This window comes from Ips typographus, linkage group LG5, assembly GCF_016097725.1.
Source record: "Ips typographus isolate SLU linkage group LG5, UJ_Ityp_2.0, whole genome shotgun sequence".
Taxonomy (NCBI): Eukaryota; Metazoa; Arthropoda; class Insecta; order Coleoptera; family Curculionidae; genus Ips; species Ips typographus.
Genome location: NC_138426.1, coordinates 13,859,443 through 13,883,923, shown reverse-complemented (window position 1 = coordinate 13,883,923; position 24,481 = coordinate 13,859,443). Strand labels below are relative to the sequence as shown.

Genomic DNA, 24,481 nt, shown 5'->3' with positions numbered 1-24,481 from the left:
CGTTCACTGGACACCACATATTTCAATCCATGTAAGTGGGAATGCTTGCAGAAAAATACGAATTTTTTCACTAGTGAAGTCATAGTTTTAGTGTCCCCTACTGAGGCATTATTACAGTATTCGGTTCTATTCAGAATGAAGCTTTTAGCGTCGTATCTGATGTAAATCACCTGATATAGAGTTCCATTTACATAAAAAGCATGTATCCATTTAAAGGTTTGAAAGGAATTTTGTAATAAAATTAGACTAAAATGATTACAAAAAATCATTTTATTATGTTTGGTTTCGAAATTTTGGCGCCCAACGTGGTTTTTTTGCAAAACTTTAACCTCATTGCTACGTCATCCTGTTTAACTTTGATTTTCACCGAACGAAATGAATTTAGTTTGAGTTTACTAAACCTAGTTTAAATGCAATCATAAACATTGTACACAATTTTCAAAAGTTTCCTCAAAAATGCGTTAAATCTCAAGTTTCTCCTTCAAATTTTACCTGGCGCCATCTAGCCGGGCATTGCCAAACTCTCCTTTAACGAAATTATAGTTACCTTTCATTAAACCCGCATTTCAAAGCCTTAGTGGAAGAGAGAGGAAAAATATTGCGACGTTGTTGTCAACGTCAAATGTGGTGACACATCAACCAGTTGTCATTTCGTGTTTCAAAACAAAAACAGCTGAAGTTTGCAAAAAACTCCCCCAATTCCAAGAAAAAATGTTTTAACTTTTGGTGTATTCCATAGAGTTTACAAATAAATCTACAAATTCTTAGTTTAAGTGCTTATTAAAGACTTTTTTTAGGTTATAGAGTTACGTATAATTGGTTCAAGTGTTTTTTAGTTAAAATTCGAATGAGCCACCACAGCAAGAAATTTGATCAGGATGATGAATTTATCAGATAATTATGATATTGCCTGTTTTCTTGTTACCAAACATTCATGGAAAGGAAAGTAAGTTCAACCACGAATTTCTATTGATAAAGCCCAATACACATTCTTCATAGTTGCTGTTCATCTGTGGTTTGTTTTGCAGATACAAAAGAATATTTTCCATTGGATCCAAGGGGATTTCAACTTACAATCCTTCTACTTTTGAAGTTACAAACAGATGGCCTTACAATGAGTTTCATTCAATTCAACCAGTCAAAAGTGGAAACAACTCAACTAATGAATTTCAAATTTTGGTTAAAAAAGACAAAAAGCTGATAAAAATGACATTTTCCACTGATCATAAGACTTATGTTATTACTGAGACAATGAGGTTTAGACAATTTTTTATGGAAAAACCCAAAGAAATCTTTGTAAGTATTTTACATGATCTTTTTAGCCAATATAGGAAATGCCGTGTATATGTAGAGATATCAGGGCTACAAACATCACTGGTCTGACATAAGACTGCCAGTCCTATTAGAAGTAACACCATATTCTTTAGATCAGTTAGATCCTACCACTAACACCATTCTTGCCAGTTATACTTACAAAGATTTTGAAGGAATTTGTACTGTTTCTGATTATCCAGGTATTGTAGCCAGTTTCTAGTAGATCAAACAAACTACAATACGTTTTTAAGGTGGTTTTGTGATAGTATGTGGTGGTTTTGGACGCCTGCATTTATTCCAAGCAGTTGACTTTGAAAAAATTAAAATCAAAATTTTAGAAAATGCTGCTACATTTCTAGGTGTAAATATTAAGGTATTAGGTCTACCAATTAGTTTGGAGGATTTTCAGAAGCAGAGATTTGGAAAATATAGGTAAGGTCAGCTAATATGTAACTTCAATGTTGGTGTAAATTTGTGATTTTAGTGATGATGAGTTTCTAACTTCAGCTGCTGAGTTTTTTGTCCATAAAATACACAAACCCAGACATTCAGAACCTGTTAGAAGGATTCTGTGTCTCTCTGAATATTGCCTTCTGGAAAGAGATCCTCAAACCTATAGTATTTGTACTTTGCAACCTTTATGTGATATATTTGCTTTAGTTAGGGATATTAACAACCCACAACAGTTTAGTATAGAGTATGTTAATGGGCAAGTTAGAACATACACCTCAACAGACAGGTAAGTCTTTTTCACATTGAATAAGTGGTTAAATAACTGGTTAGTTTAATAGAGATTCTTTATTGGCTTCACTGCTTGATGGAGTAAGAGCCTCAGGAAACAAAGATGTTTATATTACAATGCGTCCAACTCCAAGAGGACTAAGGCTAGGTCCTTTGCATATTCCTGTAGAGGAGGAGGTTGAAAGTTTGCACTTAAAGCTATTTCAAAGTTCCCTACCTCAAATAAACTTTGCTGTGTGTGTTCAAAGATTCAATGCCAATATTTCCTATAGTGGACTTTTGTATAGTGTTACTCAAGAGGTCAGTGATAACATTTGAGTGTCACAAAAAGTCTGAAATATTGCACTAATTATATTTTGTACTATTCAGGTTATTTTTCTGAAGTGTTGGTATTAGTGAGGGTGAAACTATTCTTACACTTTTAATGACAGAGTAATTTTTCAGTCACAAATTAAATTTCAAGTGCAGTTCTGTTTGATATAAAGTACAATTATCCACTGCAAATCCAACTTAACCTACTATAGAGAAATATTTCAGATTTTTTTGAAATTCTAATTTGTTTCAGTCTATGTTAGTTATTGTTACATAAATGTCTACAGGGAATTTTCTCGGAAAACAAGGAGAAATTGATTATAGCGGCACTGCAGACTTTAGTTTCTAGAGAAGGTGATCAAAATACTATTTCAGTTGTTGAATTAGAGTCGCAATTTCACGCATTACGGCGGCTCGTGGCTAGTAAAATTGGATTTGCTGCTTTCACAAAATTACCAGGGTAAGTAATTAATTTAATGTGAATTATTTATTTGAGTCAAATAAGGCTTTTTAATGCAGCAGTAACCAGTTCACTGATTTGATAATGCATTAAGTTTTCACATTTTTGCATTGCTGATATTAGTATTTTATGCATGTAGTTTTCGTGAATCGGTGGGTCTTAAGGTTGTAACAGCCTTGAAAAGGAACAATCACGGCGTGACACACGCTGCCATCGACATGATTTGTGCCTTAATGCATCCCATGCACGACGATTACGATCTTAAGCAGGAACAACTGAACAAATCTTCTTTATTGCAAACAAAACCCTTTTTGGAGAATCTACTTAACATGTGGACGTCCCACATTGTGAGTATACACTTATCCTAAACTATATTCGGACTAAAGGGTTTATATTATAAAGTCTCAAGGAACTGGAGCTTTAGTAGTGTCCGCTATGTTGGACTTCCTCACTTTTGCGCTTTGTGTTCCTTACAGTGAAACCACTGACGGCAAACACTTTGATATTTTGTTGGAAATGGTGGCTGATAGAGGGCGCGTTCTGTTCAAACTGTTCCAGGTAGAGTTGATTCTGTTTTTGTTGTAATTGTTTGCTAGAATTTTATGGTAAACAGCATCCATCCATGGCTATAGTCAAGGGAGTAGGTTTGGTAATGCGCGCCTTAATTGAAGAGGGTGACACTGAAGTGGCCGTCAAAATGCAAAATTTATCACTAGCTGAAGGGGCTTTGCCCAGACATCTTCTATCTGCGTTATTCACGCAAAGTACCGATGGACGCCTACTCACTCACAGACAGCTCTCTAGACATTTAATAGGTTTGTGGGTGACTGGCAATCCTATTGCCATGGGCTTGTTAAAACGCATTATGGTAACTCCTCTTTGCAGTCTTAACAAATCACTTTCAGTACAAGTTTCTTGTTACAGCCTACAGGTCTTATAGCTTTCCTAGACTCAGAAGACTCGGTACCCAAAGAGGCCAAAGAACAAGAGTTACTAAACCATCGAGACAATTTGAAAATCGCCCAGGATCACGCAATGAAATCCCGTAAAAACCCGAATTGGATCACAGTGGAACGGCAATTGAAAAAAGCTGAAAAACAAGTGGAATACTACACTAACCTGGCACTACAACATTGGGGAGCCAAAGTGGGGATTACAGTAAAACGCGAAGAGAAAATTAAAGAGAGACCGATAGTCTTGAGAAAGAGAAGGGAGAGAGTCAAGGCCGAAAGTAATTGGGCTTTGTTCTACTGGAATTTCAGTCAGGATCACGCTTTACCCAATCTAATTTGGAACCACAAAACTAGAGAGGAGCTGCGGTCAGCTTTGGAGAACGAAATTAGAACGTTTTCTAGCGATAAAGAACTGGCAGGGAATGCTTTAGTGGCTTGGAATCATCAAGAGTTTGAGTTAAATTATCAGTGTTTGGCTGATGAAGTAAAGATTGGAGACTATTATTTGAGACTGTTGTTGGAAATGGATGAGAGTAATGATGATTCGCCTATTCGAAAGTCGTAAGTCAACATATTCTCTTGTAGTTTCAATTTTATCTCTGTTTTAATCTGTGAGCCTTTGAGAACGATTTAATTTGAGAATAATGTTGTGTACTGTTCTCGCGGAGTGAGTTTACCCGTGCGTCACGAAGGGTACGTCATTTATAATCATATGAATCAAATCAAGTTTTCGTCAACAAACCTGTTGTGTTCATATTATAGAAAAGGACGTGTCTAAAGCTTCGTCATGTTTAAAATTTTGCGTGTATTGTCAGTCAGAAAGTAGAGATCTTTGGCTGCAAATTTGCACTAAAACAACCTTATACCAAAGCAAATCAAAAATATCTTGACCGATATAACATTTTTTATTTATGAGAAGTCTCCGTTTGGATTATAGAATTCCGTCTAAATTTGAAACCTAATTTATTTACCAAAATTCGCAGAGATGTATCACCAATATGTAGTATTTCTTTAACTTTAAGCTCTTGATTTAGGTTCTGGATGGTTACATGTTTCTCTAAAAGAAATACAACAAATTAAAAATTTAATAAGACATTCTGAGTGATGTTGTAGTATCTCATATCTCATTTTCAGGTTGCAATCCACTTATTTTATTTTAAACCCGCTGGAAAACATTTTAGACGCTTATTTTATTTTTTCTATGACTTTATTATAAATATGTTTGAAGAAATTTTTATGAAAAATCTATAATGCAACCCAAAAATCTCAGTCTCTGGAAACAATGAAATGTTAATAGATGTTTCTTACAAAAGTAGATATTTTTTACTATTATTAACATACTATCGTTGTACATATCATATAATGTATTTCGAACATCCATTTTAATGCTTTCAGATAAATCAGTGGTCTTGGCCCGTCAATAACATCTCGATTTACGTTTTCTAGGTGAGAAAATCATAAGATTACTTGCTTGCTTTTCCCGAATCGAATAAACAGTTTTGCGGCAAATTTTCAAAGCAGCTGCAACCTTCTAGTATAAAAAAAAACATCAGTAAGAATATGTAAGGTCTTAAAATTTCTTATTTTCTTCCTGAACAGATGATAAAGCTTCTAAGGGTACTCCATTAGTTTTTTCCAATTCAAAATATTCACAAAGGTTAAGAATTAACTGCTGGGCTTGTCTGTAGGGAATTTTTCCAGGCATTTTCTAAAAAAATACTGTAATAGTAAGTAATTTCGAATTTAAGAAAAACCAAATGGCTAAATAAAAACCATAATAGACACTCCCACTTATTTTTCAAAACAGGTTAGTAATTGTGCCAATTTTGGTTAGATCGTGACAGCCGACATAAAAAAAATAAAAATATTAATAATCATATTATGAAAGTACTTACAGAATGTTAAAAGCGTAGTAAGAATAGCTCTTAAAAGAACTGTGGTGGTGTGGTAAATAGAAAACTTTATAAATGATTAACAACACAAAGAAACGGAAAAGAATTAATAGTAAACAAATGAAATAAATTTCGATGGTTGTCAAACTGACAATGACTGAAATAGAAGCGCTAATCAGTAAATGTTTTTTTTGGAAGACATTCATTACTCTTTCTGAAAGTGAACAATAGACAAGGATGAAGTCCGCGAGAACAGTACTTGTTTTTGTTTAAACATTTGTAATAAAACACATCCATTTTCAGATACGAATTTTTCAACGATCTTTACCACAGATTTCTTTTGACCACCAAAGGAGAAATGAAGTGCATGTGCCTGCAAGCTATGGCAATCGTTTACGCTCGTTATTTCGAAGATATTGGCCCTTTTAGTGATACTAAATATATTATTGTCATGTTGGAACGGGTATAGTAGCTAACTGTTACATTATGACGATATTGACATTTTTTTATTGGGATTACAGTGTCTAGATAAAATGGAACGAGACCGCTTAGTAATTTTCATAGGAAAACTAATGTTGCATCGAAAAAACGTTAGAGAACTCATCGACGTTGGCGGAGTTAAAATTCTGGTTGATTTAATGACTTTAGCCCATTTACACACGTCCAGAGCGGTTATTCCCACCCAAACTAACGTCATCGAAGCAGGACCTGATATGTTGATTGAGCAAAAGCCCGAGTGGCATTACAATACCGATGAAGGTCGTAAAGGACCTATTACTCTAGACCAAGTTTGTTATTTTCTCATTCTGCGGTTTTGTTAGTTCACTGAGAATTTTTAGGTCAAAGAACTATTTAATAAAGGAGTAATCACTGCCAAAACTCGTTGCTGGGCGATGGGACTGGACGGCTGGCGGGCTTTATCCCAATTGCCTCAGTTAAAATGGTATTTTTTAGCCAAAGGCACACCGGTATTGAACGAAAGCGATTTGGCCACTCATATTCTCAATTTACTGATCAGAATGTGCGAGTATTTTCCTAGTAGGGATTCTGATGGGGCCATAGTGAGACCGATACCAAAGATTAAGCGAATTTTGTCGGAGCCCACTATATTGTCTCATGTGGTTCAGCTGTTGTTGACTTTCGATCCGATTTTGGTGGAAAAAGTGGCCACTTTACTATGCGAAATTATGGCTGACAACCCTGAAATGCCTAAAGTATATCTGACTGGGGTTTTCTATTTTATTTTAATGTATACCGGAAGTAATGTGTTGCCAATTGCAAGGTTTTTGCAGTTGACTCATATGAAGCAGGCGTTTAAGACTGATGAGGTAAGTCATTGACGTTTTGACCAAAAGCAAGTAGTTTTCTGAGTAAGGGTTGGGTTTTCAGACTAGGAATACTACAGCACAGAAAAGCATTCTTGGACGGTTATTACCTGAGGCAATGATTAACTACTTAGAGAACCACGGTTCCGAAAAGTTTGCCCATATATTTTTAGGCGAATTTGATACTCCGGAAGCAATTTGGAACTCTCACATGAGGTATTTTCTTTACCCTAATCAAAAATCTTCCAAGTAGCTATTACCTTGTAATTTTAGACGAATGCTAATTGAACGAATTGCCGCACACATAGCGGACTTTACACCTCGATTACGCACTCATACAATGGCCAGATATCTATATATTGCCATTCCTGCGATTCGTTATCCTCAACTAGAACGCGAACTTTTTTGCAACATTTTCTATTTGCGTCATTTGTGTGATACGGTCAAGTTTCCTGACTGGCCCATTCCAGATCCGGTAAGTTTCCATTTTGATACGGAAAATATGACTTTTTATCCTGTGATCACTCAGGTGGCTTTACTGAAAGACGTACTGGAAACGTGGAAATGTGAGGTAGAGAAAAAACCTCCATTAATGACAGTGGAAGACGCTTATCGAAACTTGGGGCTGCAAGGTACCGCCCATGAGGAAGCCGTAATACGGAAAGCTTACTACAGATTAGCGCAACAGTTTCATCCTGACAAAAATCCTGACGGAAGGGTTAGTTTTCGTACAACCACCACTGGTTTTTCTATATTTTAATAATTATTTCACTAACTGGAAACAGGAGAGATTTGAACAAGTCAATCAAGCGTATGAGTTTCTATGCAGCCGGACTAGTTGGAATGTGGATGGTCCAAATCCTAACAACATTGTACTGTTGCTTAAAACGCAAAGTATATTGTTTCGTCGGTATCCTGAAGGTGAATATTTGTTATTGCAGATTTTATACTTTTAAGTTACTTATTATTGTCTTTCTTACTGTTCTCGCGGACTGAGTTTACCCATTCGTCATCCCCCTGTGATTTAGAAGTAGACATGCATTATTGACTTCATCCTTGTCTATTGTTCACTTTCAGAAAGGGTAAACATCTAAGTGAATGTCTTCCAAAAAAGAAACATTTACTGATTAGCGCTTCTATTTCAGTCATTGTCAGTTTGAAAACCATCGAATTTTATTTGATTTGTTTACTATTAATTCATTTCCGTTTCTTTGTGTTGTTAATCATTTATAAAGTTTTCTATTTACCACACCACCACAGTTCTTTTAAGAGCTATTGTTTCTACGCTTTTAACATTCTGTAAGTACTTTCATAATATTATTATTAATATTTTTATTTTTCTTATGTCGTCTGTCACGATTTAACCAAAATTGGCACAATTAAAAAAAAGTGGGAGTGTCTATTATGGTTTTTATTTAGCCATTTGGTTTTTCGTAAATTCGGAATTACTTACTATTACAGTATTTTTTTAGAAAATGCCTGGAAATTCTCCATAGACAAGCCCAGCAATTAATTCTTAACCTTTGTGATTATTTTGAATTGAAAAAAAACCAATGGAGGATCTTTAGAAGCTTTATCATCTGTTCGGGAAGAAAATAAGAAATTTTAAGACCTTACATATTCTTACTGATGTATTTTTTTTGATACTAGAAGGTTGCAGCTGCTTTGAAAATTTCCCGCAAAACTGTTTATTCGATTCGCAAAAAGCAAGCAAGTAATCTTATGATTTCCTCACCTAGAAAACGTAAATCGAGACCTTATCGACGGGCCAAGACCACTGATTTATCTGAAAGCATTAAAATGGATGTTCCAAATACATTATATGATATGTAGAACGATAGTATGTTAATAATAGTAAAATATATCTACTTTGGTAGAAACATCTATTAACATTTTATTGTTTCCAGAGACTGAGATTTTTGGGTTGCATTATAGATTTTTCATAAAAATTTCTTCAAACATATTATTAATAAAGTCAAAGAAAAAATAAAATAAGCGTTTAAAATGTTTTCTAGCGGGTTTAAAATAAAATAAGTGGATTGCAACCTGAAAATGAGATATGAGATACTACAGCATCACTCAGAATGTCTTATTGAATTTTTAATTTGTTGTATTTATTTTAGAGAAACATGTAACCATCCAGAACCTAAATCAAGAGCTTAAAGTTAAAGAAATACTACATATTGGTGATACATTTATGCGAATTTTGGTAAATAAATTAGGTTACCAAATTTAGACGGAATTCTATAATCCAAACGGAGATTTCTCATAAATAAAAAATGTTATTTCGGTCAAGATATTTTTGATTTGCTTTGGTATAAGGTTGTTTTAGTGCAAATTTGCAGCCAAAGATTTTCTACTTTCTGACTGACAATACACGCAAAATTTTAAACGTGACGAAGCTTTAGACACGCCCTTTTCTATAATAAGAACACAACAGGTTTGTTGACGAAAACTTGATTTGATTCATATGATTATAAATGACGTACTTGTAAACAAACTCCGCAAGAACAGTATACATAAAGTGTTTTACAATTGCCACTCAAAATAATGATGATTTTTACAGCTTTGGAGCCATATAAATACGCTGGCTACCCCCAACTAATTACAACAATTCAAATAGAAACCAAAGACGATCAATTATTCTCAAAATCGGAGCCGTTATTGGCTTCCGCTGCCGAACTAGCCTATCACACTGTAAATTGTTCAGCTTTAAATGCTGAAGAACTGCGCAGACAAAACGGATTAGAGGTATAATGCAACCTTTAATTAAAAAAGCTGGGTCTAATTGTTTTAGTAGATTTTACTAGAAGCATTTTCTCGATGCGTTGATGTCCTGAGTAGGTCGTCGAAGCCGGACGACGTGGCCGTCCAAGTTTGCATCCACATTACTCGTTGTTTCAGCGTGGCCGCACAGTTTCCAGGCTGCAGAGAACGGATTATTAATTTACCTCAGCTCATTAAGGATCTTTGTCGAATTTTACATTTTAAGGTTTGTAATTCTTCTTTGATTTTTAATTGATTTTTTCAAATCCGTTGTTTTAGCACCTAACAAAGCTTTGCAGCGTTACTACCGAATGTATAAGCGCATTGGCTGTTGATCCAATCTTGCAATTGGAACTGTTAAAGGGGGGAGCCTTGTGGCATTTACTGTTATTTATCTTCAAGTATGATTTTACTCTTGAAGAGGGTGGTATAGAAAGGAGTGAAGAGACAAACGAGCAGGAGGTCAGCAACCGATTGGCTAGGGAATCCCTTAAAGCTTGCGCCACAATGGCTGGACTATTCTCGGAGAAAAACACTTTGATTTTGGAAATACTTCATAGTCTTCTCACCCCTTACGTCACTAGCAAATTGGTGGCTGACAAGCCTGAAGAAGTGAGACCATTTAACAGCTAATTACTATTTTTACGATATTGCTGGCTTTCAGACTTTAAAGATCTTAAACTCAAACAGTGCCACGCCCTACTTAATTTGGAATAACGGAACCAGAACCGAGTTGGTCGATTTCCTTACAGAGCAAATTGAAACAAGGGAACATGTTGATTTTAATGTCGCCACGTCGTTTAAATTTAGTGCACATTCTGATGAATTGGTTATCGGTGGGGTGTTTGTGAAGATTTATAATGATCAGCCTGCATTCCAAATAACTGTGAGTACTTATGTTTTTTATTATTTGGTGTTTACAAGAAGCCATGTCACAATATTATAGTTTGTAACCCCTTTTATGAACAAAAGCAATATTGATTTTACAAATAAACTCATCTCACTTAGCTACTACACCATTTACACATGTAGTTTAGAAAGCGTCAGTGGAATTTTAGAAACCATAAGATGGATTTAAAAAATATCACTTGTATTTCAGAAAAGGTACTTTCAATTTTAGAATAATAACTTTGATTTTCGAAATTGCAATTTGTATTTCAGATTAGTCATTTGTATTATAGAAAAGAACAGTTGGATTTTAGACATGGTCATTTGTAATTTGGAAAATTAAAGTTGAGCAAAAAAAGTAAATAAAAAAAAGTAAATAGTTTAACGAATGTTTTTAATAACATTGTGGTCTAAGCAGTTCAATGAAAAATCGTTTATTTTATCGAAATAAAGGAAGAGTACAATTTTTCGATAAAAATGTCAAGAGTATCCATTAATGGCGCTTGCAGCTGAAAATAATGACAGCTATCAAAGTTTAAGCAAATTGTGTCTTAGGTCCAGTTAGTTCCTGCCTTTCGAAGACGAGATACTTGGTTTTCATGTCAAATAGAAGGTCTCTTTCGATAAAACATTAAATCCAATAATGATTCTAATATACAAAGTGTTTCAAAAGTTACGGCCAAAAACGTTAATTGGAAGGCAGTTCTTTGGGGCTCAATATTTCCCTATAAAAATTATATGAACAAATTGTATTATTTTGACCTCCCCTGCATGCATGAGAGATTGTCCACATAACCACATAGAAACACAAAAAAATCTGAAATTGAAATAACGCATTCTAAAATACAAGTAACCTTTTCTGAAATACAAGTGACGAATGTAAAATACAACTTACGTTTTCTAAAACCAAATTTACGATAATGAAAAACAAGTTATAGATTCTGAAATCCAACTTATATTTTTAAAATCCAAGTGATATTTTCTAAACTACATGTGTAAATGGTGTAGTTAGTACTATTTTCTTTATTGTAGGATCCCAAAAATTTGGTTGTGGACTTACTCACCTTCCTGCACGAACAAATTGACTTTTTGCGTAACCTTGCCAATGTAGCGTACTCTGTGTCGAAAGACACTAAACTGGCGCACACCTCCATGGCTTTAAGAGCATTAGCCAACGTAATTCGCAACAATCCTGGGGTAGAACTGCAATGCATTGGACACTTTAAGCTATTGTTCAATTTACTCACAGTGAGCTACGTTCCAATCCAGGTGGAGGCCTTAAACGTCATTTCAGTGGTGACGAGAAATAACGAGTGTATCAACGACATATCATCCAGTGAAGTGCTCAGTTATCTACTGTTGAGCATTTATACTTTACGGGATTCTCATCAACAAATCGTGGACGTACTCTCGGCTCTTGTTACTAATACGAAAATAGTTAAAGAGGCGCTCAGCAAGGGTGCGGTGCTCTATTTGTTGAATTTGTACTGCAACTCGACCAATTCACAAGTGCGACAAGGGGCGGCCGAGCTATTAGCCAGAATGTCACTGGATAAGTTGGTGGGACCGAAAATCCGAATTGCCACTGAAGTGTTTTTACCTCCAATCTTTCTGGATGCTATGCGCGACAGTCCGGAAACTTCCGTTAATATGTTGGAGTCGAACCATGAACATCCGGAACTGATTTGGAACGAAGACGCCAAGACACGAGTTTGTTCGATTGTTTCCAGACTAACAGACGAGTAAGTATATTATGTCGTTTAGCTTAAGCTCGGTTCTCATGTATCCGGAATTATAACGGAGCGCGGGGTGCGGAACGAGCGGAATGAATGCTTTTTACGCACGGAAAACTCCTTGTCGTTCACATGTGACAAGTGACAGCTGCGGAATGGTTGACGGAATAGTGTCGGATACTCGATTTTTTAGTTTTTTTTTTATACTATTGGATAGAAAATTTAATGAGGATTCCAAAAATGTGCTTAAAACTGTCATTTTCACACCACAAATGGGTTTTACAGGCAATTTTGTCCTTGACTGTCCTTTCAAACTGTGTTTCTGTTAGTTCAAACTTTGACACTGTTTTTCTCTCTGACTGTACTCAATTTGGTAGTGTTTTTTTAGGTTAGTAAATAGGAAATTTAATGAGGATTCCAAAAATGTGCTTAAAACTGTCATTTTCACACCACAAATGGGTTTTACAGGCGATTTTGTCCTTGACTGTCCTTTCAAACTGTGTTTCTGTTAGTTCAAACTTTGACACTGTTTTTCTCTCTGACTGTACTCAATTTGGTAGTGTTTTTTTAGGTTAGTAAATAGGAAATTTAATGAGGATTCCAAAAATGTGCTTAAAACTGTCATTTTCACGCCACAAATGTGTTTTACAGGCGATTTTGTCCTTGACTGTCCTTTCAAACTGTGTTTCTAACAATTCAAACTTTGACACCATTTTTCACCATGACTGTACCGATATGTTTTTTATTTTTTTTGGCTATTGAATAGGAAATTTAATGAGGATTCCAAAAATGTACTTAAATCAAACATTTTCTAACTAGAAGTGGGTTTTACCAGCGATTTTGTCCCTGACTGTCCTTCCGAATTGTGTTTCTTTTAGTTCAAAATTTGACACTGCTTTTCTCCCGGACTGTACCACATTTTATACGGTTTTTCCAAGTAACTGAATAGGAAATTTAATGAGGATTCCAAAAATGTGCTTAAAACTGTCATTTTCACACCACAAATGGGTTTTACAAGCGATTTTGTCCTTGACTGTCCTTTCAAACTGTGTTTCTGTTAGTTCAAACTTTGACACCATTTTTCACCATGACTGTACCGATATGTTTTTTGTTTTTTTTGGCTATTGAATAGGAAATTTAATGAGGATTCCAAAAAGTACTTAAATCAAACATTTTCTGACTAGAAGTGGGTTTTACCAGCGATTTTGTCCCTGACTGTCCTTCCGAATTGTGTTTCTTTTAGTTCAAAATTTGACACTGCTTTTCTCCCAGACTGTACCACATTTTATACGGTTTTTCCAAGTAACTGAATAGGAAATTTAATGAGGATTCCAAAAATGTGCTTAAAACTGTCATTTTCACACCACAAATGGGTTTTACAGGCGATTTTGTCCTTGACTGTCCTTTCAAACTGTGTTTCTGTTAGTTCAAACTTTGACACTGTTTTTCTCTCTGACTGTACTCAATTTGGTAGTGTTTTTTTAGGTTAGTAAATAGGAAATTTAATGAGGATTCCAAAAATGTGCTTAAAACTGTCATTTTCACGCCACAAATGTGTTTTACAGGCGATTTTGTCCTTGACTGTCCTTTCAAACTGTGTTTCTAACAATTCAAACTTTGACACCATTTTTCACCATGACTGTACCGATATGTTTTTTATTTTTTTTGGCTATTGAATAGGAAATTTAATGAGGATTCCAAAAATGTACTTAAATCAAACATTTTCTAACTAGAAGTGGGTTTTACCAGCGATTTTGTCCCTGACTGTCCTTCCGAATTGTGTTTCTTTTAGTTCAAAATTTGACACTGCTTTTCTCCCGGACTGTACCACATTTTATACGGTTTTTCCAAGTAACTGAATAGGAAATTTAATGAGGATTCCAAAAATGTGCTTAAAACTGTCATTTTCACACCACAAATGGGTTTTACAAGCGATTTTGTCCTTGACTGTCCTTTCAAACTGTGTTTCTGTTAGTTCAAACTTTGACACCATTTTTCACCATGACTGTACCGATATGTTTTTTGTTTTTTTTTTGGCTATTGAATAGGAAATTTAATGAGGATTCCAAAAAGTACTTAAATCAAACATTTTCTGACTAGAAGTGGGTTTTACCAGCGATTTTGTCCCTGACTGTCCTTCCGAATTGTGTTTCTTTTAGTTCAAAATTTGACACTGCTTTTCTCCCAGACTGTACCACATTTTATACGGTTTTTCCAAGTAACTGAATAGGAAATTTAACGAGGATTCCAAAAATGTGCTTAAAACTCATTTTCTCATTCCAAGTGGGTTTTACAGGCGATTTTGTCTCTGACTGTCCTTTCAAACTGTGTTTCTAGCAGTTCAAATTTTGACACTGTTTTTCTAACTGACTATACTCGATTTTTTAATGTTTTTTTAGACTATTGGATAGGAAATTTAATGAGGATTCCAAAAATGTGCTTAAAACTGTCATTTTCACACCACAAATGGGTTTTACAAGCGATTTTGTCCTTGACTGTCCTTTCAAACTGTGTTTCTGTTAGTTCAAACTTTGACACCATTTTTCACCATGACTGTACCGATATGTTTTTTGTTTTTTTTGGCTATTGAATAGGAAATTTAATGAGGATTCCAAAAATGTACTTAAATCAAACATTTTCTGACTAGAAGTGGGTTTTACCAGCGATTTTGTCCCTGACTGTCCTTCCGAATTGTGTTTCTTTTAGTTCAAAATTTGACACTGCTTTTCTCCCAGACTGTACCACATTTTATACGGTTTTTCCAAGTAACTGAATAGGAAATTTAACGAGGATTCCAAAAATGTGCTTAAAACTCATTTTCTCATTCCAAGTGGGTTTTACAGGCGATTTTGTCTCTGACTGTCCTTTCAAACTGTGTTTCTGACAGTTCAAACTTTGACACTGTTTTTCTAACTGACTATACTCGATTTTTTAGTGTTTTTTTAGGTTAGTAGATAGGAAACTTAATGAGGATTCCAAAAATGTGCTTAAAACTATCATTTTCTCACTCCAAGTGAGTTTAACAGACGATTTTGTCGCTGACTGTCTTTTCAAACTGTGTTTCTGGCAGTTCAAACTTTGATAGCGCTTTTCTCTCTGACTGTACCGAATACCTATTGTTTTCATTCGATTGACAATCTGAAGCCAAGCCTTCTTCAAGGCATTATTATCCTTGTGTTGAGGGTGCTTAGAATCCCACAAAATAGGGAACTTTGAACAAAATCAATTAGCGTAGTGTTCCGCTGTCCGCATTCCGCGAATGTTCCGGATTCATATGAACCAAGCTTTAGTCTTTATTGCCTTTAATATACCTAGGCACAAACTGTGTCAAAAATTTTATTGCTTCTCAGTGTCATGTAATGTTCTAATATTGCCTACAGTTTCAAAGAGTAATTTAATTGGATTCTGGAAGGTTACACTATAAATTTATAGCATACAAACTTTTGCAGACATTACAACGAACAATATACTAATCCATCCATACAATGGAAGAAACCGGATAGTAATGGAATAGCGAATTTAACAGCGCCCAATGAAATTATTATTGGTGGGGTTTACTTGCGGTTATTTATCGAAAATCCCGCTTGGAGTTTGCGTAAACCCAAAGAATTTCTGTCTGATCTTTTAGAAACCTGTCTGGACAACATGTCCAGAGATTCGCCTAACGTATGTTGCCATATTTCCTCTACAATAAGCTGTTTAAAGTGTTTTTTTTTTTATTAAGGAGGAACTCTTAGAACTGGCAACCAGCGCTCTGTGCGCTCTATTACAAACTCAACCCGCTCTCTTAGATTTGATTCCTTCGTTTGGTCATATACCCAGAATCTGCAGGCAGATGGGTTTGAATACTAGATTGATTGTGGTTCCTAAATCGGCTATACTCATTTTAAGGGCTCTGTCTTCAAGTAGTGTAAGTTGTATTACACGTTTATACGTGAAATGAATGGTTCCCATTAATATTTTTCTTGTTGCAGCTTTGCGTTGCCGCAATATCAGAATCCCAGTGCATGCAACCGTTGAAAAAAGCAATGCAAGCGCGGAAAGACATGACAGCTGTTGCTTGTGAGGCATTGAGCAAGTTGTTTTCTACCAGTCAGGATCAACTGGTACGACAAGCTCTGGAAGTGGATTTTATCCAGTTTTTGTTGAATTTGCTCGAAGAGCGATTGGAGTTAATTGATAATCCGTCGATGACTAAAGCTCAGATTGTCAACGCGCTGAAGTCCATGGCCCGAAGTTTGCTTTATGGTGATAAAGTGACCGCAATTTTGGAGAAAAGCAGTGTCTGGGCCGAGTATAAAGATCAGAGGCACGATTTGTTTATTACTAATTCTAATGTGGCTGGATATTTGACGGGTAAACTTTTTGTGTGCTTGAAACAAGATACAATTTGACTAGATTAATTTTTGCAGGTGTTCCTACTCCAGCTGGTTATTTAACTCAAGGAACCGCCAGCACCCCTCAAGTGGTTCCCCCTCCGGTCCATCGAGAAGACCCTCAGTTGAAACATGATGGTTTTTAGGGTTTTCTTTTCTTCTTTTCATTGTTTCCACCAAACCAGAGCAAGGTAAGTTTTCTTTAACATGTGATTTGTTCGGAGACTGTTTTTTTAAAGTGCTTAGTGTACACACATTCCTACCGTTGATCGAACATTAAAGCAATAAAGTCGGGAGTAAATCTTATCACTTTAGGCATTCAATTCTACTTTAAAAAATTAACTTATAGAGTGCTTTTACTGTATAACATAAGCGGGAATTATATGGTGTGTAATTAGACCACATATATGAAACCTATAAATGTTAATTTGTAAGTAAGTGTACTATAAGCTGTATAGTAAAATATCTACATATAAGGAATGTAATTCTAAGTTAATCTAAAATTATATACTATTTTTCATAATGCTTTAAAGATAAATAATTTCTGTAGTCACCTGTCTATCCTGTAAGGTAAAACAACATGGTGCTATCAATCTGCTGAGACTATTATTGCTTAATTCAGTTCAGTAAGTAACTAAGTATGGTAATTTAAATGTCAATACATTCAATTACTAACATGTTTTGTTAATAAAAATGCAATTTTGTAACTCCGTTTTTATCAGTGGATCAGTCACTTGGAGTACTCACTCCAAGTGAGTTTTACAGGCAATTGTGTCTCTCTGTCAATTCAAACTGTGTTTCTGGCAGTTCGAAATTTTGACTTGACTGTACCAAATTTTGAAGTGTTTTTCATGTTATTGAACAGGAAATTTAATAAAGATCCCAAAAATGTGCTTAAAACAGTCATTTGCTCACTCCAAATGGGTTTTACAGGCGATTTTGTCACTAACTGTCCTTTAAAACTGTGATTTTTGCAGTTCAAACTTTGACATTGCTTTTCTTCCTGACTGTACCAAAATGTTGTAGTATTTTTTCAAGCTACCAAATTGGAAATTTAATGAAGATTCCAAGAATATGCTTAAAACAGTAATTTTCTAACTCCAAATGGGTTTTACAGGCAATTTTGTTTCTAACTGTCTTTTCAAACTGTGTTTCTGGCATTTCAAACTTTTCAACACAGCTTTTCTCCCTAACTGTACCAAATTTTGCAGTGTTTTTTCATGTCATTTGATAGGAAATTTAACGAGGATTTCAAAAATGTGCTTAAAATAGTCATTCTCTCACTCCAAGTGGGTTTTACAAGCGATTTTGTCACTGACTGTCCTTTCAAACTGTGATTCTGATAGTTCAAATTTTGACACCACTTTTCTTCCTGACTGTACCAGATTTTTGTAGTGTTTATCAGTTTAGCACCCTTTGCACTGACAATTTGTAATTTAGAGGCATCTATTTGGGAAAAACGCAATATCCTCTTTTACTACTTTAAAGCTTGCTCTAATCACATTTTAGTTGAATTAATAGGGTTTTGCAAGTTGATCGGTAGGAAGGTATTTTTCAAATAGGATTGGACATCACTAGCAAGCTGTCCTGTTTAACATATTTGTGTTCTTGCACAAAATGCTTGTTCCAAATTCTATTTAGGGTTCAACAAATAAAAAACAGTAAATTGAAAGAAAGAGGATTTATTTTAAAAAATAAAGTACAATCCTAAAGGAGGTATTTTTTACAATAATTATTTTAATCGAAGTTTTGCGCCCAAGGTTTTTTACGCGCTAAAAGGGAGTCAAGGTAACCATCGTTCGTCCAGTACTTTTTGGCCTTTTTATCCAACCTTCAACAATTTGAATATCACAAACATTTTTCTATGCTAATTCTGTTCTACGTGGTCGAAAACCGATTTGCCCGACGGGTCTTCCGGAACGTTACAACTAAAGTCAGATAAAGCTAGCCGGATTTTTTTGCAATCCATTTTAGCTATCAACAAAGCCGCTTAAATTTGTTTTTTATCAATTTCGGACCTTAGATTAATCTCATTTTCTTTCGCATTCTGCATACCTACCCTCTTTAAAATGTACAGTTTGTTTATTCTTATTTTTAGGCCATCGAAGACGTCAGAAATTAAAGGTATAATGGATCTGGATTATCCCAAAATTTGCATTTCCCATTTTGATGATTTCTTAATATTAATTGAATAAAGGCAAACATTTTGCCATGGGATAATCTTGGTCCTACATTGATTAATGTAACATTTCTGATTGTAATTACCCTACAAAGCTAAATAATATGTTACATGGCTTTTAATTTTAATATACAAAACACCATTTCGCGTAAATCCACAAATCAATATCCAGGTATTTTTGAGCAAAGTTTAACATATGTGCCTGTTTAAAACTATGTACAGTTTTTGGATTATGCAAGCGTATAAATAAACTATAAGGCTAGGATTTATGAATTAAAATATTAACTGGGGTGTTTGCAGTGTGGAACTAATGGAATGTTTTTGTGTTGTTTTAACCACTTAACATGATGAAATTCTGTTTTAACATTAGTTTCTATATTATATATTATTTCACATTAAACATTATATGAAGTGGTAGGTATTATTTACAGAGTCTTTTGTCCTATAGAAATTCAGATTATTACCTTCCAGCTTTGGTTATTCACCTGATATCAAGTGTGATCAGTATTACAACTGCCAATGCTGAAAACATAATAAATCTGGAGAAAACCGAAGCGGTACTGTTGGAGTTGCCATGTTGCATGGCTGCCGGATGTTCACCTGTAATTCATTTAACAATTTATATATGGATCAATGTTTACAACTAATTTACCAGTGATGACGTAAAGGTTTGAGTGATCCGGCAATGCTGCAGTTGGTACACAAGAATACTTTCCGGAATCCGACCAGTTGACACTGCTGATATGCAACTGGGAAGTTAGAGCATCCTTCCAAGTGTTCTGTGAATATAAAGAATACAATTTTGGATTAAAGTGGACGTTGTCAAACTGACCTGTATTCGTATCCTTTGAATTTCGTTGTTTTCTTCAGGTTGGACGATTTTACTGTCTTTGAACCAGTACACGGTGTTCAAATCGTGTGGTCCTTGGTTCACTTTACATATGAATGTGACTGAACTGCCTTCTCTTACATGCCGATCACTGGATCCTAATATTTTTGCTTTGGACTCTGGAAATTTTTAATTGTTTATTAAATTAACTCGAACGTGACGTGGTTCGACCACAACAGTATCTATTTATCTGCAATTACGTATGTTTAAACGAGTGTATTTATGTTTTAGTTAATATAATAATTAAATTTGTGGTATATTGACAGAATTTAAATAGGTTGTTTTCGATTCATTGTGTACCAACATTATCATTGTTATTGGTAACGTGGAGATTCAATTACGAGCAATTTGCTGAATTGTTTGTTGTTTTAGCGGGTAAATTCTCTAAATTGATAATACCCTATTGCTGTTGCCTGAAGCGGTATTATATTGAAATTACAATTTATTTCTACCGTCCTAAATTTGGTTGTTACAATATTACCCAAAAATGTTGCTGAAAGAAACACGAAAATAAAAGCTCACAAATAACGTTCTCGTTCCCTTTGCTGCAATATACCGCAAATAACTGAAAAGCTCGTCGAGTTTTAATGTATATATGCCTTGGAGCTTTCTCACTTATAAGCCCTTTGAGGTTTCTGCACGTGTTTAAGCTTCTGGATACATTAGTCTCGATTTCTGTTTGCTTATACACGGTTTGCAATTACGGCAGTTACTCATTATGAAGCAATTTCTGTATTATCAAAGGTGTACAAGAGGGTAAATGCCGTAAGGTACGAATGTGTGGAAGGCTTTTGAATACCCTTCAAAGTATAAGTAAGTCATATATGCTGAAGGATATTGGTTGTGACCATTTAGGTAATTTAAGTAATCTAAATGCATGGAAACTAGAAGAAGGTTTTATAATATTTTGTGTCTTAGTTCCTAGACAGCAGAGCTGTCGCAATTACTCAAAAAAAGTAATTAAATTACAATTACCAACTACTCTCAAATTCGTGAAAGTATTTGAATTACAATTAGTCAATGTTTTTAAAATGTAGTTGAACACCAATTACTTCAGTAAAGTAGTTGAATTTATAGACAATTACAGTAATTCAACTACTGGCATTAATTCAATTACTGATAAAATGTAATCGAACTATTCAAATGTAATTGAACTACTAAAAAGTAATTTATTTATTGGCAGTAGTAAATGTACAGGGTGTCCAAATAAGAGTGACACTCGGCTTTTTTGACTTAACGGTTAATCGTAGAGCTTTGAAAAAAAAAAATTTTGTTATAAAAAGGGGCCAAAAGAATTGCTAGAAAATATTTTCAGTTTCAGGAAATGTCCTCAAGAGGGCGTACTAACAACTTTAACTTAAAAAAAGTGCATATCTCCAAAATTTCAAATACAATGGCACTATGAAAATACTTGCAAACGGAAGCTACGTTTACTAGCAACAACTTTGATTAAAACCTTTTTTCTCCATTTCTTGACTTAAAGTGGTGGGGGGTAAGTCAAAAGTTGCTTTAAAAAAACTGCGATAACTTCGAAACCCTTTGTCGTAGAACATTAAGTTTGGCACCATTGAAAAGAGCAGGTTTTTTTCTATTAGATGCTTCATAAATAATTATTTAAAGTTGTTTTCTTTCGTTCACAGGTGGCGCTTTTTACAAAGAAATATTATTTTACCCCCTAACTCAAAAAAAATGAAATGCAACCTATAGCGTTGTTTAATGTTAAAATGAAGAGAACAAAATACTACACCAGGCAGCAAAAATCGCAACTTTCTAACTTTTTTCTATTTTTTTATTTACCCATCTAAAACGCCGCTCTGAACCCGGTTCAGTAAACCGCTACTTCTCGACCGCGCAAAACACAACAATCGTATCTAACCTCAAAAACAAGTAGTTCCATTACTCTGAGAGTAATTCAATTACTCTGAAAGTAATTCAACTACTTTCAAAGTGGTTCAATTATAGAACAAATCGTAAAATCAATTACCAATTACAACTACTTTTGCTGAGTAATTGAAAAATCAATTACAATTATTGTTTTTGAAAAGTAATCTAATTACAGTAGTTCAATTACTTAAAATTAATTGAACTACATTTTCCAATTAAAGTAATTCAACTACCGACAGCTCTGCTAGACAGTAAGGGAATCAAAAACTTTCTGATAAAATAACCAACCGTCAAATTAAGTTTTGTGATAATTTTGATACGTGACATCAATTAAGGGTTCTAACAGTTCTAAATTGAACTAATCCAAAGGGTATATATACAGCAATATTTACATTGTCGACTTTACTAATTCCCTGATCGAACAATTTAACCAGGTGGAACATAGCCGAGCATTACACCCCCGATTTAGTGTTAAATAAGCAAAAGTTATAATTGGTCCTATTGAAATTTCCAATAATAAGGGTCCTGATCGAGAGTAATTGCTATTCGAAAGCGAGCGATAACCGTATCGATCGGATACAAATATTTGCATAAATCTCTGGTTGGTTTTTTTGATTTTGAGCTGATTAATAAAAAATATAAAGTTCTCTCTTTCTGGCTTAGAGAAAAAAGATGGGTAAGACGACGTAGTACAACATCAAAGCTAGACGTTTAACTTCCGGAGCACAAGATTTACAGCTTTGAAACTGTTAAATAAACTCTTAAGACCCAATTTTGGTAGCTTTTACAAACACAAACGTAAAAACAACGTCCACAAGACTGCTCCACTAACAATTTCACGGTGTTAATCTCCCAAACTAACAATGACGATGCAAGAAATTGTGTAATAAATCGCCATCACAGTAATACAGATAACTTGCCAGACTGCGTAATTTATTAAAGGAGTCAAGCGCTAAGTGGATTTATTATCACAACGGTGACAAAGAAAGTAACTTTTCTTGCTTTCCCTTCCCGAAATTAATCCATCAACTAGCCCGTTTTTATGGGAGGCTTTTGCAATATTCGAGGCTCCGAGGAGGGCAAATGAGATCCCATTCGTTAGGAAATGCACTGAGGGATTTGAAAGAAGCTCAAAAGTTGCAGCCTGCTTAAAATTTCTTAGAGCCAGGTTTGAAACCCATTTTGGGGGATTAAATTTCTAGAGGAAAACATGAAAGATTATAAGGTTTTTGGTTAGAACTTTCAATTTACCAACTGCGACATATAAAAAAATGTTTATTCCCTGATGAGTGATGATTTTTTACTTTTTGAACTTGAACCGTAACTTTTGAAAGTTCGTAGTTTGTGTTTGGTCAAAGAAAGCTGCTTTTTTTGATTAATCAGAAACTACCCACTGTATTACAAATATTTCATTTGAGAACAACTCTTTGTTGAGACCATTGTTTTCTCTTCTTGCGGATATAAAACATGATTTTACCGGTTGTAAAAACGTAATTTGCAAATTTACTGGCTCATAAAGCAACTTTCATTTAACTGTTATTTTTAATTACATCTAAACTATTTCCCTGCCGAGGCAAACTAACTACATACTATGTCGGTATTTGCAAAAATGCAATAATCAGCTTCACATTCATAATCAGAATGCGCATATGGTTTGGAAAACTAATTTAAACTTCATACCTCACTAAAAGTTGCTGTCGTTTAAACTAAAATCCGCCTAGAAATGCTTTTTAGCATATTCGTTGGTTTAAAACTTTCGAATATGAACTGCGTATGCTAAAATATGTTTTTTGATTGTATTTTTAATTTGATTTCAAAAGTGTTTGTCACTAATTAAAATTCTTTTAGCATGTTTGGAACAGATGACTTCAAGGGTTTCAGGTCTATTTACTATGGAGGTAAAATGTAATTTTGTAAATTGAATTTATAGTGAATTAAGCTAACGAACCACATTCCCGAAATGGTTTAATTGTTTTGTAAGTTTGACGAGGGAATAACAACAAAAGTGATCACTAACCGGTTTTAAATTAAAGTCAAAGCTAGTTTGATGTTGGGATTTCCCAAATTTGTTGAATAGTATTGTTAGAATATTTATTTATTATTTTTTTGTACTTATTTCACTTAATTTAAGGTCCTTTGGTATAAATATGCCCTTTGCTGTGCATTGGAACCCTCATGGAGCAAAATAAAAAATTGCCAAAATGGCACTTTTTGCAAAAATGACATTTTTTCAATTTTTGAATGAGTGTAACTTTTTTATTTGAACTCTTATAAATTTCATTCAAACGCCATAAGAAAGAGGATACAAAATGAGCCAAAACTGGCCTCTCTAGCTCTTCACGTTACCGAGATATTGAATTTCAAAAAGTAGTAAAAAAAGCACTCAAATACGGTCCCCTTCCATTCTTTCGATTTTTTTGAAAAATAAAAAATTTAAAGTGCATTTTTTGTACTTATTTCACCTAATTTAAGGTCCTTTGGTATAAATATGCCCTTTGCTGTGCATTGGAACCCTCATGGAGCAAAATAAAAAATTGCCAAAATGGCACTTTTTGCAAAAATGACATTTTTTCAATTTTTGAATGAGTGTAACTTTTTATTTGAACTCTTATAAATTTCACTCAAACGCCATTAGAAAGGGGATACAAAATACTACAAAATGAGCCAAAACTGGCCTCTCTAGCTCTTCACGTTACCGAGATATTGAATTTCAAAAAGTAGTAAAAAAAGCACTCAAATACGGTCCCCTTCCATTCTTTCGATTTTTTT

The 24,481-nt window shown here is 34.5% G+C and overlaps 4 protein-coding genes across 4 annotated transcripts in view; 2 read left to right on the top strand and 2 right to left on the bottom strand.

Annotated features, from left to right (window-relative positions):
- LOC145729254 (sodium channel protein Nach-like) overlaps positions 1-24,481 on the bottom strand; it is a 59,448-nt gene that overhangs the window by 2,275 nt on the left and 32,692 nt on the right. The window lies entirely within an intron of this gene.
- Positions 1-24,481, top strand: part of LOC145729705 (uncharacterized) — a 74,920-nt gene that overhangs the window by 46,829 nt on the left and 3,610 nt on the right. The gene's annotated exons all lie outside the window — the stretch shown is intronic.
- Positions 655-17,467, top strand: Rme-8 (receptor mediated endocytosis 8). Its single transcript, XM_081980560.1, has 27 exons — positions 655-946; positions 1,029-1,296; positions 1,352-1,514; positions 1,566-1,746; positions 1,799-2,053; positions 2,106-2,355; positions 2,655-2,827; positions 2,967-3,174; positions 3,230-3,385; positions 3,441-3,695; positions 3,752-4,341; positions 5,976-6,135; positions 6,194-6,460; positions 6,512-7,000; positions 7,062-7,213; positions 7,271-7,472; positions 7,527-7,715; positions 7,783-7,918; positions 9,564-9,748; positions 9,798-9,989; positions 10,043-10,375; positions 10,428-10,649; positions 11,684-12,393; positions 15,834-16,050; positions 16,109-16,294; positions 16,359-16,740; positions 16,797-17,467. Exons 1-27 carry the CDS (start codon positions 879-881, stop codon positions 16,904-16,906), a joined length of 6,699 nt encoding a protein of 2,232 aa, XP_081836686.1. The 5' UTR covers positions 655-878; the 3' UTR covers positions 16,907-17,467.
- Positions 18,427-24,481, bottom strand: part of LOC145729707 (limbic system-associated membrane protein-like) — a 90,201-nt gene continuing 84,146 nt past the window's right edge. The window contains exons 5-7 of the mRNA XM_081980569.1: positions 19,772-19,947; positions 19,592-19,718; positions 18,427-19,539 (exon numbers count right to left, since the gene is read on the bottom strand). Coding sequence (XP_081836695.1) covers positions 19,421-19,539; positions 19,592-19,718; positions 19,772-19,947 — 422 coding nt within the window. The 3' untranslated portion in view covers positions 18,427-19,420. The remainder of the gene's footprint in view (positions 19,540-19,591; positions 19,719-19,771; positions 19,948-24,481) is intronic.